This window comes from Bufo bufo, chromosome 3 (genome assembly GCF_905171765.1).
Source record: "Bufo bufo chromosome 3, aBufBuf1.1, whole genome shotgun sequence".
NCBI lineage: Eukaryota > Metazoa > Chordata > Amphibia > Anura > Bufonidae > Bufo > Bufo bufo.
In genome coordinates, this window is record NC_053391.1 from 246,922,680 (window position 1) to 246,940,198 (window position 17,519).

Below are 17,519 nucleotides of genomic sequence, written 5' to 3' on the forward strand. Positions count from 1 at the left end.
ACTTTATCTCCCTGTGATTTCGTAGTAAAGAGATCACAGAGAGGCACGGAGCATTATCAGTCATGTTAATGCTCCGTGCTTCTGCAGTCTGCATCGGGTCTTGGCTGTCATTCACGGAGCGGATGTCACGGACGGCATCCGCTCGTGTGAAACAGCCCTTAGAGTCTCTACAAATGCAACAGGGCACCTTAAAATTATTCTAGTGAAATCTGCCCTCCAAAAGCCATATTGTGCTACTTCCCTTCTGAGCTCTGCTTATGTCTATACAGCAGTTTGTGACACATATTGGGTGTTGCTCTGTTTAGGAGAAAATAGGTAATAGATTCTCTCCAGGTTCCATTATGGTCTCTACATTTTGCTGTCTCTCAACACAGACATGTTACCGCTGCAGCCAATCACTGACCTCAGTGGTGTATGAATCAGGATTGCTGAGGCCCGTGATTAGCTGGTAGTGGCTATGGAATGTCAGGTGAGAATTGGTTGTTTTGTTATTTTATCACATTGCCCGACTTTGCCCATACGTTGTATGATCTAGAACAGAAAAAATGTTTTTTGTTTTTTTGGGGGGATTCTTTATAAAAATATGAAGCATTGACTTTGTCAGAATAGGTTATGTTGCATATCTCTTCATGCATTCACAAAAAAACAGGCTGCAGAGAATGTAATCATATGCTGAAATGTTTATTTCCAGAATTCAGACCATCCTAACAATTCAGCCATGTGTTGGATTTAAATAAATAAAGTAAGATCTATATTTATTTATATATGTATATATATATTTGTATCTATATTTCTTACAGGGAGCAGATCTCTTCTGCTTACAGGGGAAGACATACAACAAGACGTAGAAGTTGTAAGGAGAAACAGAGAAGGCAGATAATGTATATGGCATATCTCCAGTTTTCAACATTAACACACAGATATCACTGATAAAGTGCCTGAATTCTCTAGCTGTGTTTAAATTTTACAATTGACAAACACCGTAAAAACATTGTATAAATTAATATTGTGTTTTGGTTTTTTTTCTTTAGCTATTTCTGTCAGGGCCTAAGGGCTGATTCACATGCCCCGTCTGGAAAACACGGTCCACATGTCGGCCAGACCAACTATGGCTCCCCTGACCGGAACTATTTGCATGTGACTTATAATACAATCAGTTCCTATGGGATCGCGGATACCGTACTCACATGATCCAGTCAGTTTGGATCAAGGGAGCCGCGGTTGGTCCGGGAAATGCAGCAGACACATAAGCCGTGTTTCCCGGTCAGAGCACGGTCCTGTGAACCAGCCCTAATTCACACATCAGTGGAGGCTACACAGAGATAAGGTGTAATGTTAAGATTTTCACTACTACTGTGTGTTTGACCCGCACATCATTTTGGCTTAGAATTACTGATTAAAATCACTGTTGTGTTTCCTACACCCGTACAACCCATTAAATATGGAAAAAAACTATTTCATGTGTGACTTAGGGCTAATTCACACACAAAACTGTTTCTTCCATATTTAATGGGTTGTACAGGTGTAGAAAACACTGCTTCAAAAAACAGCGCCACATCTACCCATAAATTGTGTCTACACCTCAACTCTACTGAGGAGCTAAGCTTCAATACCAAACTCAACCTGTGGACAGTTATGGTGCCGCTTTTTGGAAAAAAGCAAAAATATCTTTCTAATCCTGGACAACCCCTTTAAATGTTCAGATAATTATATTTATGTAGAAATTAAATGAAAAACCTGGAAACAATAGTCCATTTTCAGAATAAGGTCTTAGAAATTGCTCTGCTTCCATGTTGGGCAGTGGTCTCTGACTGTCAGTGATAATTTTGCTATCAGTCCTCCATGCGACTGACATGACTTTTTCATATGAAGGTTTGTATTGTATTAATCATAAATTGTTGCAAAATCATTTCCAAAATCGTCCAACAGTTCCTGCAACAACAAAAAAAAAGCACACTATTCCCTGCATGGCTGGCATTTCTCATAGGAGGCAATCCGGTCTTGAATGCATCATGCAGCTATAAGCTTAGACAGAGACCAAGAAAATGATATGACACATCAGACAACCAACCTGGATATATATATATATATATATATATAACACCATAACTATGTTCTCAAACATCTAACTTACAAAAAACACAGAAGGCCCAGATTCTATAGGACATAAAAGAATCAACCTTTCTAACTAAAAAATAAGCCATTTTGAGATGAGACGTGTGTTTGGCCTCCTACACAATATTAGAATCGAGGATGACACCAGTGTATGTCCATCAGTATTGACCACATCTATGGATTGCTTTAGCAATAACAGAAGCTTGACTTCATACTTATATTGTGCTGTTTAATCTGGCCATAACTGAACCAGGTTTGTACTTGTGTACCAGTTATATGGGAGATGAGATCCTTTTATTTGCATTGGTTTGTTTCTACCAGTCTACCTTTCCTGAGTATTTAAATGTCATAATCATGTAGATCCGAAGTGTGACTATAGTATTGTATATGTAGTAATCATTCTATTTCTGTGGATTGCTCTTTAGCTAAATGTGATTGATTTACTTTTAAAGAGGTTGTTCACTCCTGGGGGGGCTTTCAGCCAGACCCCTGCACTCCAGCATGGCCGCACCAGTGGAGGAAATCATACTCACCTGATCCCCTGTTGAGATCCGTCTCTTTCACTCCCCTGGCTTTGCTGCAGCTTTCAGGTTGCCTTGCATTAACATCTGGTTTGACATGGGTCATATGGGCACGTGAGATGTCCTCAATGCATCATGTGACCCATTGGAATGACACATTTGGGTGCATGTCATCACTGCAGCCAGTCATTGGCTGTACCGGCCACGTGACCCATGTCAAACCGGATGTTGATGCAAAGGAGCAAGAACCCTGTGGCGGCGATCAGGTGAGTAACAATTCCCTCTGCATGTCTGGTCACGCTGGGCGGACTGCCCAAAAGGCCTCCATGGATCAACAACCCCTTTAAAACGTGCAAAACGTAAAGGTTTGTTTTCTAAGGCCCCTTTCACACGAGCGAGTTTTTCCCGCGCGGGTGCAATGCTTGACGTGAACGCATAGCACCCGCACTGAATCCTGACCCATTCATTTCAATGGCTCTATGTATCATCAGTTCTGCATTGCGTGAAAAATGCAGCGTGTTCTATATTCTGCGTTTTTCATGGAGCCCTGGCCCCATAGAAGTGAATGGGGCTTTAGTAAAAAATGCATGCATCCGGAAGCAAGTGCAGATGCGATGCGTTTTTCATTGATGGTTGCTAAGAGATGTTGTTTGTAAACCTTCAGTTTTTTATCACAAGCTTGAAAAACGCATCAAAACACATTGAACCCGTGTGGAAACAACTGAATACAATCGCAGACAAAACTGACTGAACTTGCTTGCAAAATGGTGCAAGTTTCACTGAACGCACCCTGAACACATCCGGAGCCAATCTGTCATGCTCGTGTGAAAGAGACGTATGTGTTTTGAATAGTATTACAATTGTTGAGAACTTGAATAGTACCTTCCAAGTATGATCAAGGCTACACCGAGACTTTGTAGCGAAATAGCTGCAGTCCAAATAAATTAATTAAGGGTACTTTCGCTCTGGTACCAAGTGTTCCGGAAATTGCCGCCGGATCCGGTTTTCCAGTCTGCGCATGCGCCGGGATATTGGAGCAGCGGGTTTCTCTTTTGATCTTTGAAAACATTTACATACCGGGTCCGTTATTCTGGATTATACCGGATGAGATGGTTTGTATACGGTTTGCCGGAACTGCCTGCCAGATTCTAACAATGCTAGTGTGAAAGTACCCTAAGTTGCATACATATCTTGCGAATTGTAGTTGTCACTCAACAGTTAAAAACAATCAGCGGTACTACAAAAGGTCATACAGGGTGGTAGTGATGTGGCCCCAATGTGGGTGAAAACTGTGGAGACATGCAGCCATTGTGGTTAAAGGGCTTCATTATTTTGCTGGAAAACGGCTGTTTTACCAGGAGAATAACGTGGCATCGTGGCTGCTTCACTACCACCCCTGTAGCCTCACCCTCATTGTAGCCCTGACTTAAAGGTGACATGTCCACGTGTTTTATAAATGTGTGGAATCAACCTGGAAGGGTTAAAGGTGTTTTCCAGTATCTTTTTTTTATTTCACTGAAGTGCCTGGGGCCTCTTAATATAATATACAACCTTACGGTTACCTTCCCACCTTGCTCTGATCCGCTACTCCCTCTTCCCTGAGCTGCAGCCTGTGACGTATTGTTGTGGCTGCAATGGTGATGTCCCATACTCTGCTGCAGCCAGTCACTGGCCTCAATGGTCATGTGCTATAAACAGCTGAGGCCAGTGATTGACCGCAAGCGGTGTATGGACTGGCTGCAGCCGAGGTAAGAGGAGGGATCAGAGCAGTCACAGGCAGGTAAGATTGTTTAATATTTGATAGGCCCACGACAATTTAGTGATAAAAATACCTTGAATTCGTTCAGACAGAAAGTAAGATCTGCTAGAAGTGTCTTGCAGTTTGTCTCCATCTTCCATTTGTGATTTGATATTTCTGAGGAAGTCGGGGAAGATGGTTACTAACTGAACAAATGTTTGCCTTATGACTATCTTGTGTGTACGGCAAATTGAAGGTAAGTTGCTACATGGAACTATGGGTATGATGGCCAATCTCCATTTGTTACTAGTGTGCACGAAGCAGCAGATAAACAGACGATGAATATTGTCTTCAATTTGACAATTCAGAACCTATCCACCCCTTATAATGGCAACTAATGGTTAAAGGTACCCATACACCTTAGGAAAATGTCAGCCCAAACTGCCAGTTTAAGCAGACTGAATCTCCTCTGAAATGGCAAATGTCAGTGGAAAGAAAGATTGAGCATGTTGGATTTCCTGTGTGTAGAAAGGTCTGGTAGCATCTCACTCCCCTTCTCCTCATTGAGAACACATGCTCACTCGGCAAGATTACATGGGTATAGTAGAGGCCGGTGCTATGGCTCAGGGCTGAACAGATATCTAAAGTGTATGGACAACTTAAGATCTTAAGCATCAAATAAAGTACATTATTTTGTGTAGGCAATTTTTTTGGCACATTCAGATTTTGAAGCTTAAAGCCTCAGGCAGATGTCCGTGGATCAGGGTCTGTGAGATACCGGACTGGCATTGCAGGAGTGCACGGCCTCATTGGTTGCTATGATGCCGTGCGCTCCTGCAATGCCAGTCCGGTATCTCACGGACGTCTGCATGAGGCTTAAGGTGGGGGAATAAGGTAATGAAGGAAACAATACTGAATATTGGTGGTACTAATGACTGAGTATCTGGCATGCTAGACTGCAGTCACCTGGTATAAATAACAATGCGGGCACCTGTGAGCACCTGTAGAAAAAAGGGCACCACATATAGAGAAGCGATGGAACCTGGCAACAGTTTTCAGCCAGTCTTGCACCAGTAACATCAAATTCCCAGAACTTCAAATTCAAAAGGACTACAGACTGTCACTTAGGCCTCGTTCACATTTCCGTGTCCGTTTGACATTTGTAGAAAATCTCTGTTTTATCTGTGAAGAATTTGTGTTTGGTCTGTGTATCTGTATTTTGCCCTCTGTATTTCAGCAGAAAATTAATTTCCAGAGCATCTCCTATCAATGGTCCATAAAAAACCACTGACAGAAGACAGATGCCATTTGTGTTGTGCCAGTGGTTTTTGACAGACCCCTAGACTTCTTTGGTCCGCATCACCAACCAAAGTAGTGTATGCTCCTGTGATGTTTTTCACTGACCCACAGTGTGAACAAATACATTAACAGCAATGGGAACATGTGCTGTCCATGAGTCACTGAAGTGTGAACAAGGCCTTAATGGGGTTCTGAAGCATGAGGAGCATCTTCTAGAGATTTGGATGCATGTGTGCTAAACTACTATACTAACAAGTGAAGCGTTTATGAGTTTTAGTAACTTTATATTCCTTCCAAGCTACTGTGGAGGCTTGTGCTTTTCATTACTGACATCAGCCAGAGTCTATGGTAACTGATCTGTGCTCTCAGTACAGACTCCAGTCTATTGTAACCCTCTCCAGGGGCAATGTGCCATACCCTCCCTTTGGAGTTTCTTTCCATGTGTCAGCAGCACCTAACAGCTATGGTGTGCAGTTCGATTGTATTTGACAAAGCAGTTATGGCGTATAATGTAAAGAATAACTTTTCTGCATTGAATTTTTTGACTAGTTGGTAACTCCTATTAGTTAGAACTGTAGATTTAATTGTATTCTTTCTCCCATTTGTTTAGATTGCTGACGGCTAGACTAGATCTAATACATGTAGTTCACTCAAGCCTCTTGTGATCTCCATCTGTATTCTACTTGTGTTTGATACTTGTCTACATTATCCTTACCGTACTAACATTCCCAATTCAACTTTGAAATCTCGCCCCTCTCGCCTCTTTCCTGGTCTCTGAACACTAACCTGACATGCACATGCACTTTCAGGAGATTTCTAATAAGAATTCTAGAGTTGGAGGTTACTTAGAGAGCTTTGCAACCATTCATGAGATAGTATTTACCGCTCACACTACAATAGGGGTATCAGAAAACACAGAACTTATGGACCCAGGATCTGACAACTTCCTTTGTGGAGATGAAGGTTGTAGAAAGTTGTTCTTTATCCCAGGTGCACCCTGTGAGCCATTTGGTTTAAGCTTTCCATTTTGACCCCGAAGGTCTCCAGGGGGCTCCAGAAAAGCCACATGACGACTGAGAGCTGCTTTCTCACTTGTAGTCTCGTGGTTAGGTGTTGCACTGAGGACTGAGGAACGGATACTGTCCCTGTCCTCTCCTTGACCTCGATCACCTGTCCTACAGCAGCAGCGGCATGGTGTCAGATATAGATAGATCAGGACTAGGATGACACTAGCCACACAGCCCACAAGAGTAGTATATGCCGTATTAAGTGTATCTTGGTGCACTTGTCTTGTTACATTAAACACACTGAGAGTGACATACAGTGTCTCATTCAATGCCACACCTTGAGCATAACAAGTATATGTGCCCCGGTCCTCCAAACGGATATGTCTTATTTGCAGACTACCATTATTCAGCACAGATATGCTGCTATTTGTCTCTTTCTCAGCATACGGTCTGTGGATCTCATTTCCAGGCGTCATCCAAATCTGGTTTACATCTCTTTGTTTAGAATCACAGTTTAAAACGACTGTATCCTGCAGGTATGCCTCCATGCCACTCTCTCGCACAATGCTGCAGTTCATGAATTCACTTTCATTCAGGGAAAAAACATTTATAGAAACAGTCCTTTGCTGGGATGGTGGGTAACACTGTATCTGTTCTCTGAAGTCCACCGTGGAAGCCAGCTGTCGGACATGCCAGTACCAGTACAGTCCGTACACTTCACAGTTGCAGGTCAGTTGATTTCCATGTAAGTAAAGCCTGTTGGACAGCCAGGCGGGCAGCACCCGCAGTTGTGGCACCGGGAGGCTCTTTATTTTATTGAAAGAGAGATCAAGTAATGACAGCTCTGGCAATTTTTCCCCATCCCTCACCAGTTCAATGGGGAAGCGGGTCACCAAATTGTAGCTCAGGTACAGCTTCTGCAAATGAATCATATCATCGAAAGCACTGCGATCAATATCGACAATGGCATTCTTAAAGAGAACAAGAACCTCTAGGTTTTCCAAAGCACTAAATGCATTCTCATCAAGTGCTCGCAGTTTATTACAGGAGAGGTCGAGGTAACGCAGGTTTGGGGTCAGATGGAAAGCCTCCGATGATGCAAAAGTGATAAGATTGTGTGATAGCAATAAAGTGTGTAGCCTCTGAAGTGGAGCTGGAGTCCATTCAGCCCGCAGACGTGACAGGTGGTTGTGAGTGAGGTCCAGCATTGCTATATACTTAGGTAGACCACTTGGGATCACTGCCAGCTCCTTCTTGGAGCAAGTGATGACATCGCTTGCACAAATGCAAGTATCTTGGCAGTTTAGTGGAGATGCTTCTAACACTGTCATAATTTCCCCAAGAAAGCAGAGACTGAAGGCCCAAAACAGTTGTGGCCAGAAGACACAGGATAGCCACATAGTGAGAGGTGGGTCACAGGTAGCAGACACTTAATCCTGTTGCATTGTACCAAACCGTGGGTGGCAGATATTCACTGGCACAGGACAGTGAAGACACTTCACACATATTTAAAGGTCTTTTAACTTAAAGAGTGTAATGAAGGAGAGTCTTTGGAGAATACTGAATTAGCCCATACTCTTTGTGTTGAAAAAGCAGGCTTTAAAATATTTGTGTGTCCAGCTCCATGTTGGCACATTGGGAACCAAAGACGGATTCATAAAAGAGACTAAAGGGTCATAACTCCACGAAAAGAAATCCCTGTGAGAAAAAACAAAATATACTGTAAACGTTGAAACAGCACAAATTGCAATAATTACAATACAGACCATATTTCTATGCTGTCACTCTTCTGTATTGTGTATCACTTTTTCTGTGTTAAGAGGAACAGCCTGCCAGAGTTCATCGTACCCAGCATAGCCAGATAGGGTCAGAGTACCGCCAGGCCCCATTGACTAGAACAGACCTGGCAGGGATCTGGCCTATTTCCGACATAAGTGCCAAGAATCGGCCAGACAAAAAAATGGTTCTTTCTGGTGCACATGGTAGTAAATGAGTCAGGCTGCAGAGCTCACGCTTTCTAACATACTTTGGGAGGAATTTATCAATGTGGGTGTATTTGAAGTTAGTTTTTAGATTGGAGTTGCTTTACGCACATGAGCCAAATCTATAGGTGGCGCTGGAAGGCATAATTTTGCATATTGATTAATTCCACCCTTTCTCTTTCAATATTGAGCCATTTTCAATTATTAGTAGTCTGCCAGAGAAAATGAACACCATTTTTTACATTCAGATAGCTAGCACTGTGGCCCAGTAGCCCTGGAGCCTTCTAAGGCTGGGGTCCTAGGTTTGAATCCAACCAAACACTACATCTGCATGGAGTTTGCATGACTTTCCTCTGGGCACTCCTGTTTCCTCCCCTTTCTGGCAGAACTTGGGTGCAAAGGTGAAGCCCTAATTGTACCATAGATCATATTTCTCGGGAACTCATCCTCAGACCAACAAATGAAAAACACTGTTTTAATATACTGTGAGCTTTGTGTTTGCCGTGTCTTGACGTTTTATCTTTTAAAGATAGCTTTTCAGACTCTATATGTTAATAAGTGGTTTATTCACTGACTGCAAGCAGAGATTTTGGACTGATGACTTGAAATACATAACATATCACATAGTTTTGTAATTTGATAATACACTGATTAAAAGGGGTTTCCAACATTTTAATCCTGATGACCTATCCCCAGGATAGGTCATCAGTATCTGATTGGTGGGGGTCTGACACCCTAGGACTCCCACTGATCAGATGTTTGAGAAGGCACTGGCGTTCCTGTGAGCACCGCGGCCTTCTCCGTGCTTACCAAGCACAGTGCCGTACATTGTACAGCAGCGGTGCTTGGTATCACGCTTAGTCTCTTTTACTTCCATGGGGCTGAGCTGCGCCTCGGCCATGTGGCTGATGAATGTGTTATCACACGGCCTAGGAGAAGCTGAGAAGGTCGTGGTGTTCACAAGAGCGCCGGTGCCTTCTCAAACAGCTGATCAGCGGGGTTCCGGGTGTCGGACCCCAACGATCAGTATTAAAGTCTCGGAAACCTCTTTAACCTTCATTTATATAAAACTGGAAACCCCTGTATTACCTATGGTATTACCGATCTTGTGCTATCTCTTCTTATTGACCCTGGAGACATTCACCAGTTCCTTCAAGTCTTATAAGATTATATAACATTGTCAAATACCTTTAATGGGTTTTAAACTAGCGGCATAAATACTTCCTATTACATAACTAAATTGTGTCCCTAGAGAGGATGTTGAGATTATGATTAATGGACTTGATGAATACATTCTGGATTATTTCTTCAGATGCAATAGCTTTAGTTCCACACAAACTAGTGCTAGTGCTATATATTCTAGATTAGGAAAACCCAAAGTGACTGACAGATGATGGGGATGATCTGATGATGCAGGGGCCAGGAATTACATTTCTTGTAGTTGCATTCGAAACAGTGAACTTTAAATCAGGAGAAGGATGCTTTGTTTTTTGAACAGGGGCAGAAGCTAATATCTTTTATGAACATAAAAGGTCCACAACCCTGTGGAAACTGCAAATGTGCCAGATGATGCAAAAACAGGCCCACTTCCATATTTGAAACCGGGTTTATTGTTCTTCACAGCAAGTGACTCACCTATTTTGGCGGCAGACATATAACTGATGAGTATGACTAGAATGGTTCGCTTTGACCATGTAACAGCTACGTTCCTATTCAGTATGAAATATCAGTGTGTGTGTGTTTTAAATATTTCTTATTTTTTACATTTTTATGTGCATGTAGCAGAAGTCCTAAAGCAGGCATCCTCAAACTGCAGCCCTCCAGCTGTTGTAAAACTACAACTCCCACAATGCCCTGCTGTAGGCTGATACCTGTAGGCTGTTCGGGCATGCTGGGAGTTGTAGTTTTGCAACAGCTGGAGGGCCGTAGTTTGAGGATGCCTGTCCTAAAGTTTTAAGCTGAGTTCACGTCAGCGTTTAGCTTTCCGTTCTTCTGATCTGTCAGAAGAAGAAAGAGAAAAAAAACTAACAGGTCCTGTTGCATGACTTGTCATCCGTTTGATACATTTTTGTCTGAGATCAGTTTTTTTAGATGGGGAAAAAAAAGTCCTGCACGCAGTACTTTCTTTTCCGTCGAAAAAAAACGGATCTCAGATGGAAATGGCTTAGGCTACTTTCACACTTGCGTTTGGGGTTCCGCTTATGAGATCCGTTTGAGGGCTCTCACAAGCGGCCCCGAACTGATCCGTTCATCCCCAATGCATTCTGAATGGATAAGGATCCGTTCAGAATGCATCAGTTTGGCTCCGTTCCGCCTCCATTCCGCTCTGGAGGCGGACACCAAAACGCAGCTTGCAGCGTTTTGGTGTCCGCCTGGCCGTGCAGAGCCAAACGGATCCGTCCTGACTTACAATGCAAGTCAATGAGGATGGATCCGTTTGACGTTGACACAATATGGTGCAATTGCAAACGAATCCGTCCCCCATTGACTTTCAATGTAAAGTCAGGAGTCCCTATTAATATACCATCGGATCGGAGTTTTCTCCAATCCGATGGTATATTTTAACTTGAAGCGTCCCCATCACCATGGTAACGCCTCTATTTTAGAATATACCATCGGATTTGAGTTAGATCGTGAAAACTCAGATCCGACAGTATATTCTAACACAGAGGCGTTCCCATAGTGATGGGGACGCTTCAAGTTAGAATATACTGAGAACTGTGTACATAACTGCCCCCTGCTGCCTGGCAGCACCTGATCTCTTACAGGGGGCTATGATTCGCACAATTAACCCCGGAGAGTTCCGATCGGAGTCCCAGTTTAATCGCTGGGGCTCCGATCGGTTACCATGGCAGCCAGGCCAAGTTTATTGTGCGGATCACAGCCCCTGTAAGAGATCGGATGCTGCCAGGCAGCAGGGGGCCGTTATGTACACAGTTCTTAGTATATTCTAACTTGAAGCGTCCCCATCACCATGGGAACGCCTCTGTGTTAGAATATACTGTCGGATCTGAGTTTTCACGATGTAAAAACTCAGTTCTGAAAAAGCTGTTTATGCAGACGGATCCGTTCTGAACGGATGCAAGCGTTTGCATTATAGGTGCGGATCCGTCTGTGCAGATACCAGACGGATCCGCACCGAACGCAAGTGTGAAAGTAGCCTTAAACGGATGACAACTGATGCAACAGGATCCGTTTTTTACAGGATCCTGTTTTTTTTTTTCTCTCCTTCTGACGGATCAGAAGAATGGAAATCTAAATGGTGATGTGAATTTACAGTTAGAGGTCACCAACTATTTTTAAATGAAACATGGTAAACCACACTGAATATTAGGGTACATGCACATGAACATATGTGTTTTGCGGTCTGCAAAAAAAAAAAAAAAAAAAAAACAGACGACGTCTGTATGGCATTTGTTTTTTTTTGCGGATCCAGACAAGAATAGGACATGCTCAATTTTTTTTGCGGGGCTACGGAACGGACATACGGAGGTGGATAGTACACAGTGTGCTGTCAGCATTTTTTGCGGACCTATTGAAATGAATGGGTCCGCATCCTATCCCCAAAAAAACGGAACGGACGCGGAAACAAAATACGTTTGTGTGCATGTAGCCTTAAAAGGTACAAATCCTACCAAAGATAAGCCCTAGTGATATTATATTAACCTGGTAGGACATGTGGAGGTTTCTCTGTGCTTGGGGCCCCCCTCACTATGAGCCAGAATGTTTCACCTACTGTGACCTTATCTGGGGGAGATGCCTACCTGGCTGTGGCTTCTCTCTGCAAAATCAGCGTTCTGCCAGGGGTGCCAGGAGCAAGACCAGTAGTGCCCAGCTGTTCACTGCACCGCATGTATTTATCTAATGAGACAAGTCCTTTCCCTGTCAATGGTTTGGACCACCCGCACACAACTACAGTCAGGTCCATAAATATTGGGACATTGACAATTCTAAATTTTTTGGCTCTATACACCACCACAATGGATATAAAATGAAACGAACAAGATGTGCTTTAACTGAAGACTGTCAGCTTTAATTTGAGGGTATTTACATCCAAATCAGGTGAAAGGTGTAGGAATTACAACAGTTTGCATATGTGCCTACCACTTGTTAAGGGACCAGTAATGGGACATAATAATCATAAATCAAACTTTCACTTTTTAATACTTGGTTGAAAATCCTTTGCAGTCAATTACAGCCTGAAGTCTGGAACGCATATACATCACCAGACGCTGGGTTTCATCCCTGGTGATGCTCTGCCAGGCCTCTACTGCAACTGTCTTCAGTTCCTGCTTGTTCTTGGGGCATTTTCCCTTCAGTTTTGTCTTCAGCAAGTGAAATGCATGCTCAATCGGATTCAGGTCAGGTGATTGACTTGGCCATAGCATAACATTCCACTTCTTTCCTTTAAAAAACTCTTTGGTTGCTTTTGCAGTATGCTTTGGGTCATTGTCCATCTGCACTGTGAAGCGCCGTCTAATGAGTTCTGAAGCATTTGGCTGAATATGAGCAGATAATATTGCCCGAAACACTTCAGAATTCATCCTGCTGCTTTTGTCAGCAGTCACATCATCAATAAATACAAGAGAACCAGTTCCATTGGCAGCCATACATGCCCACGCCATGACACTACCACCACCATGTTTCACTGATGAGGTGGTATGCTTAGGATCATGAGCAGTTCCTTTCCTTCTCCATACTCTTCTCTTCCCATCACTCTGGTACAAGTTGATCTTGGTCTCATCTGTCCATAGGATGTAGTTCCAGAACCGTGAAAGCTTTTTTAGATGTCGTTTGACAAACTTTAATCTGGCCTTCCTGTTTTTGAGGCTCACCAATGGTTTACATCTTGTGGTGAACCCTCTGTATTCACTCTGGTGAAGTCTTCTCTTGATTGTTGACTTTGACACACATACACCTACCTCCTGGAGAGTGTTCTTGATCTGGCCAACTGTTGTGAAGGGTGTTTTCTTCACCAGGGAAAGAATTCTTTGGTCATCCACCACAGTTGTTTTTCCGTGGTCTTCCGGGTCTTTTGGTGTTGCTGAGCTCACCGGTGCGTTCCTTCTTTTTAAGAATGTTCCAAACAGTTGTTTTGGCCACGCCTAATGTTTTTGCTATCTCTCTGATGGGTTTGTTTAGTTTTTTCAGCCTAATGATGGCTTGCTTCACTGACAGTAACAGCTCTTTGGTTCTCATCTTGAGAGTTGACAGCAACAGATTCCAAATGCAAATAGCACACTTGAAATGAACTCTGGACCTTTTATCTGCTCATTGTAATTGGGATAATGAGGGAATAACACACACCTGGCCATGGAACAGCTGAGAAGCCAATTGTCCCATTACTTTTGGTTCCTTAACAAGTGGGAGGCACATATGCAAACTGTTGTAATTCCTACACTGTTCACCTGATTTGGATGTAAATACCCTAAAATTAAAGCTGACGGTCTGCAGTTAAAGCACATCGTGTTCGTTTCATTTCAAATCCATTGTGGTGGTGTATAGAGCCAAAAATGTTACAATTGTGTTGATGTCCCAATATTTATGGACCTGACTGTATTTCTGGGGAACCACGTGTGCATGTCAGTATGCTGATAAAATGGAAATACACAAGCTATTGGGGGAATTATCATGAGGGGAATTGTGGAACGGGTGCGCACCCCACTCTATGGGGCAGGAATGGATGCGGACAGTGCACAGTGTGCTGTCCGCATTCGCATTTCCAGATCTTCTGGAAAAAAATAGAACATGTCCTATTCTTGTCCGCAATTGTGGACAAGAATAGGCAGTTCTATGAGTGCCGGATCCGCAATACACTACGGACGTGTCAATGGACCCTAAACCTAACACTTCTGTGTCCAGAAAAGGTCCTCCAGTTCTCCTACTCTACCCTCCTACTGGAGTGAGGCCTCGTTCACATTTCTGTGTCAGTGTCACGTCTGTAAAAAAAAGCGCACGTGTTTCATCCATGAAGGATCCGTGGTTGGTCCATGTCTGTTTTTACCATCCGCGTGTCATCCGTAATTCACAAAAGTTGCTCAGCTAAAAATCTAATTTCCAAAGAATCTTCTATTAGTCTTCAGTAAAAAACGGACACAACACGGATCCCATTGATTTTCACAGACCTATGGACTTCAATGGGTGTGCTTGGTCCTCATTACGGATCAAAGTGCATGTTCCTTTTTTTTTTTTTTACTAAAAACATACTGAAATGTGAACAGACACACTTAAATCAATGGGTACGTTTCGCATTTTTCACAGACAGCACACGTCAGTGAAAAACTGAAATATAAACGAGGCCTGAGATTATGACTTTTTAAAGTCTTTTAAGTCTCAGTGATAAATCTGGAGTGAAACTCATTATTGATAGCTAACCATACCCACTTTTACCCATATTTCTAAAGTGTAGCCTCATTTTATGACTTTGAGGCCAGAATCCAGGAGTAAAGACATGATAAATCAGGGCCTATGTCTACAGTATATTGCCAACAGGTAACATAATAGTACTATTTGCAGAATGCTGAGTAGTAAGAGACATCTCTTTCTAACAAAGTCTATGAGAGCACATAATACCTTCTGGCATGCATGTCTATAAGTTAAAGGGAAACGGACATTACTAATGAGTATAAACTGCATGGACCCCCTCATATAAAATGATGATATCAGTCAGTGGATCATTTCTCCTTCTGGAACATAGTGAAGTGCTCCCAGAAAGTGCTTTGTTAGCAGATTTGTAACGCCTCAGCTGATTCTGAACATGTGCACGATGTTACCGTCCTTCTAAGACGGTTTTAATAAAATAGTGTCTTGCCTCCCCATTACATACATATTGTACTTACAAGATGACTATGGCATATCTTCCATCACCGTGCTGGATGATGGCTAGTGATACATGTTATATGGCTGGAGTCTGAAACACTACTCCAAGATTTCTAGCGTCAGCCTGATTCATTCTTTGTGCCCTCCATAGATTGGTCAGCGGTCCCCATACACACAGACATATCCTGTGGGTGAGTGTGTACAGTAAGTGCGGCTAGGAGGGGGGTGCATGTTTACCAGGATGATGCAGATAAACTGCAGGTCCTTGGGATGGATGTCATTGTGCTGCTGATGACAGATGAAGGTGTGTTTGTATACATACAGTCGTCTGGCGAGAAAGCCTGTGTATACTCACGGTCTGACCTCTGGTGATTATGTCCTCTGTGTGTCTTTATAACTCATCGCTGCATGTAATCCTTGGTGTTCATTTTCCCTCCTATGTAATTGGTGCCTGAACTAATGGCAGGACGCCTGCTTCACCGTGTCTGTGCCTGGTTTCAGGTTCCATGGATTTACATCTGGATGTAAGCATCCTGGCTCTAGCTGTAGTAGTGTTCCTCTGGTCCACCCCATCTGCAGCACTCTTGGTATGCCCCTGGCTCTTTCTGCACTTGTAAATGTATGTCATTCACTGTACCTGTCTTTTTGCTCCCGTCTGTCCGTGTCGCAGGCAAGGTGCAGTTCTTCTCTGTCCTCTGCATGCAGAAAGCTTCGTCCGCTGCTGATCTCCCTCCTGTTATTGGTGCCAGAGAGCTGGGGGAGGAGAGAGAGAGCGTGAAAAAGGACAAAAAAGATAGAGAGAAGAGGGTGGAGGAAGGAGGGAGAAAGAAAAGACAAAAGGAGGAGGGAGATAAGGGGTATAGATAATAAGGGAGGGAGGAAGGCAGCAGTGAAGGAGGAGGCTGTGTTATGAAGCCGTCCTGTTTGATGCTCACTGACTCATTGCCCTTGTAGACTGAATTGGCTTTGTTGCCTCTTCATTGACACTTGGTGTAGATCTGAAGAAATGTCAGCTCATTTTTAGCATCTGTATTCAGCGGCATTCCTTCTGCATTTTTCTGTGGCTGCCGCTTCTCTAAACCTTTCAGCCATGTCCTTGAGTCAAGCATTTCCATTTCCAGTCCATACTTTTTCTCCTTTCCAGCACACTCATCCATGATCTTGCTCCCCCCACTTGTTTTGCATCATTCATTTCCGTGCCTTAAGGATCACATCTGTGCTGTATATTGCTGGTATTGTGTCATGAATTATTTGTGGTTGTCTTTATAGAATGAATAGAACTTTCTGCAGTGCAGGATCCTAGGGTCCTGCTCCCATGGATATATGCCAGCAGTTTGTATGGCTCCCTGCATATGCACCACCTGCAGTATATTCACTAATAGTACTTCATGGTACACTTCTATAGGTCAGAGGATTTATCTTACACCACAGTATTTTCTTTTTCTACTCCTCTTTAAAGGTGGTTCTGCTTAGGGCGTACTGTATTAGCAGCATGTAGAAAATTATTGCCAATGCATCTCCCTGGCTATAGTAAGAAGCTCCCTGTAAGTCAATGTCTGAGTCTTAAAGGGATTTTCAGAGTGTTTTATACTGGTATCCTCAAGATAGATAATATCTATCAAAAACAGGCAGGTGCACTCTGCGGCCTTACTAAGCCCTCAAACTGGTGTTAAAATTGAGAGATCAGCCAACATGTCCTACGTGAGGACATGTCTGAGCCCGAGCACCGCGCCAAGGTTTCTCAAGTAGCTCGGGACTTAACACTAAACCTACCTGGGCCCTGTGGGCAAAACCAGGAGCCAGTGGGCGAATTACAGGAGCGCAAGGTCCGACTCAAAGCAATCTCCCAGTAACCTCCAGCATGTGACCATGCATACAATGGGAGGAGGCAGAGAGCTCTGAGCCCCACCCAAGACTGGCTGATATAGCCCGGCCTCACATGTGCACCAGAATGCTGCCTGTGGATGGAAATAAAGGCACATTCAGACTAGGAGTTTCTACACCTTCAAAATACAAACTACAAATTGGCGTGGTATTA

General features: G+C 43.3%; 1 protein-coding gene across 1 annotated transcript; it reads right to left on the reverse strand.

The window, feature by feature from the left end:
- Window positions 1–5,238: 5,238 nt before the first annotated feature.
- AMIGO1 (adhesion molecule with Ig like domain 1) lies at window positions 5,239–16,203 on the reverse strand. The gene is made up of 2 exons (XM_040424075.1): window positions 16,119–16,203; window positions 5,239–8,378 (listed from the first exon to the last, which is right to left on the reverse strand). Exon 2 carries the CDS (start codon window positions 8,078–8,080, stop codon window positions 6,560–6,562), a length of 1,521 nt encoding a protein of 506 aa, XP_040280009.1. The 5' UTR covers window positions 8,081–8,378; window positions 16,119–16,203; the 3' UTR covers window positions 5,239–6,559.
- Between the last annotated feature and the right edge of the window lie 1,316 nt (window positions 16,204–17,519).

Bases quoted from the DNA above. Each gene is read 5' to 3' on its own strand.
- AMIGO1 (XM_040424075.1), bottom strand. From the start codon at position 8,080: ATGTGGCTATCCTGTGTCTTCTGGCCACAACTGTTTTGGGCCTTCAGT.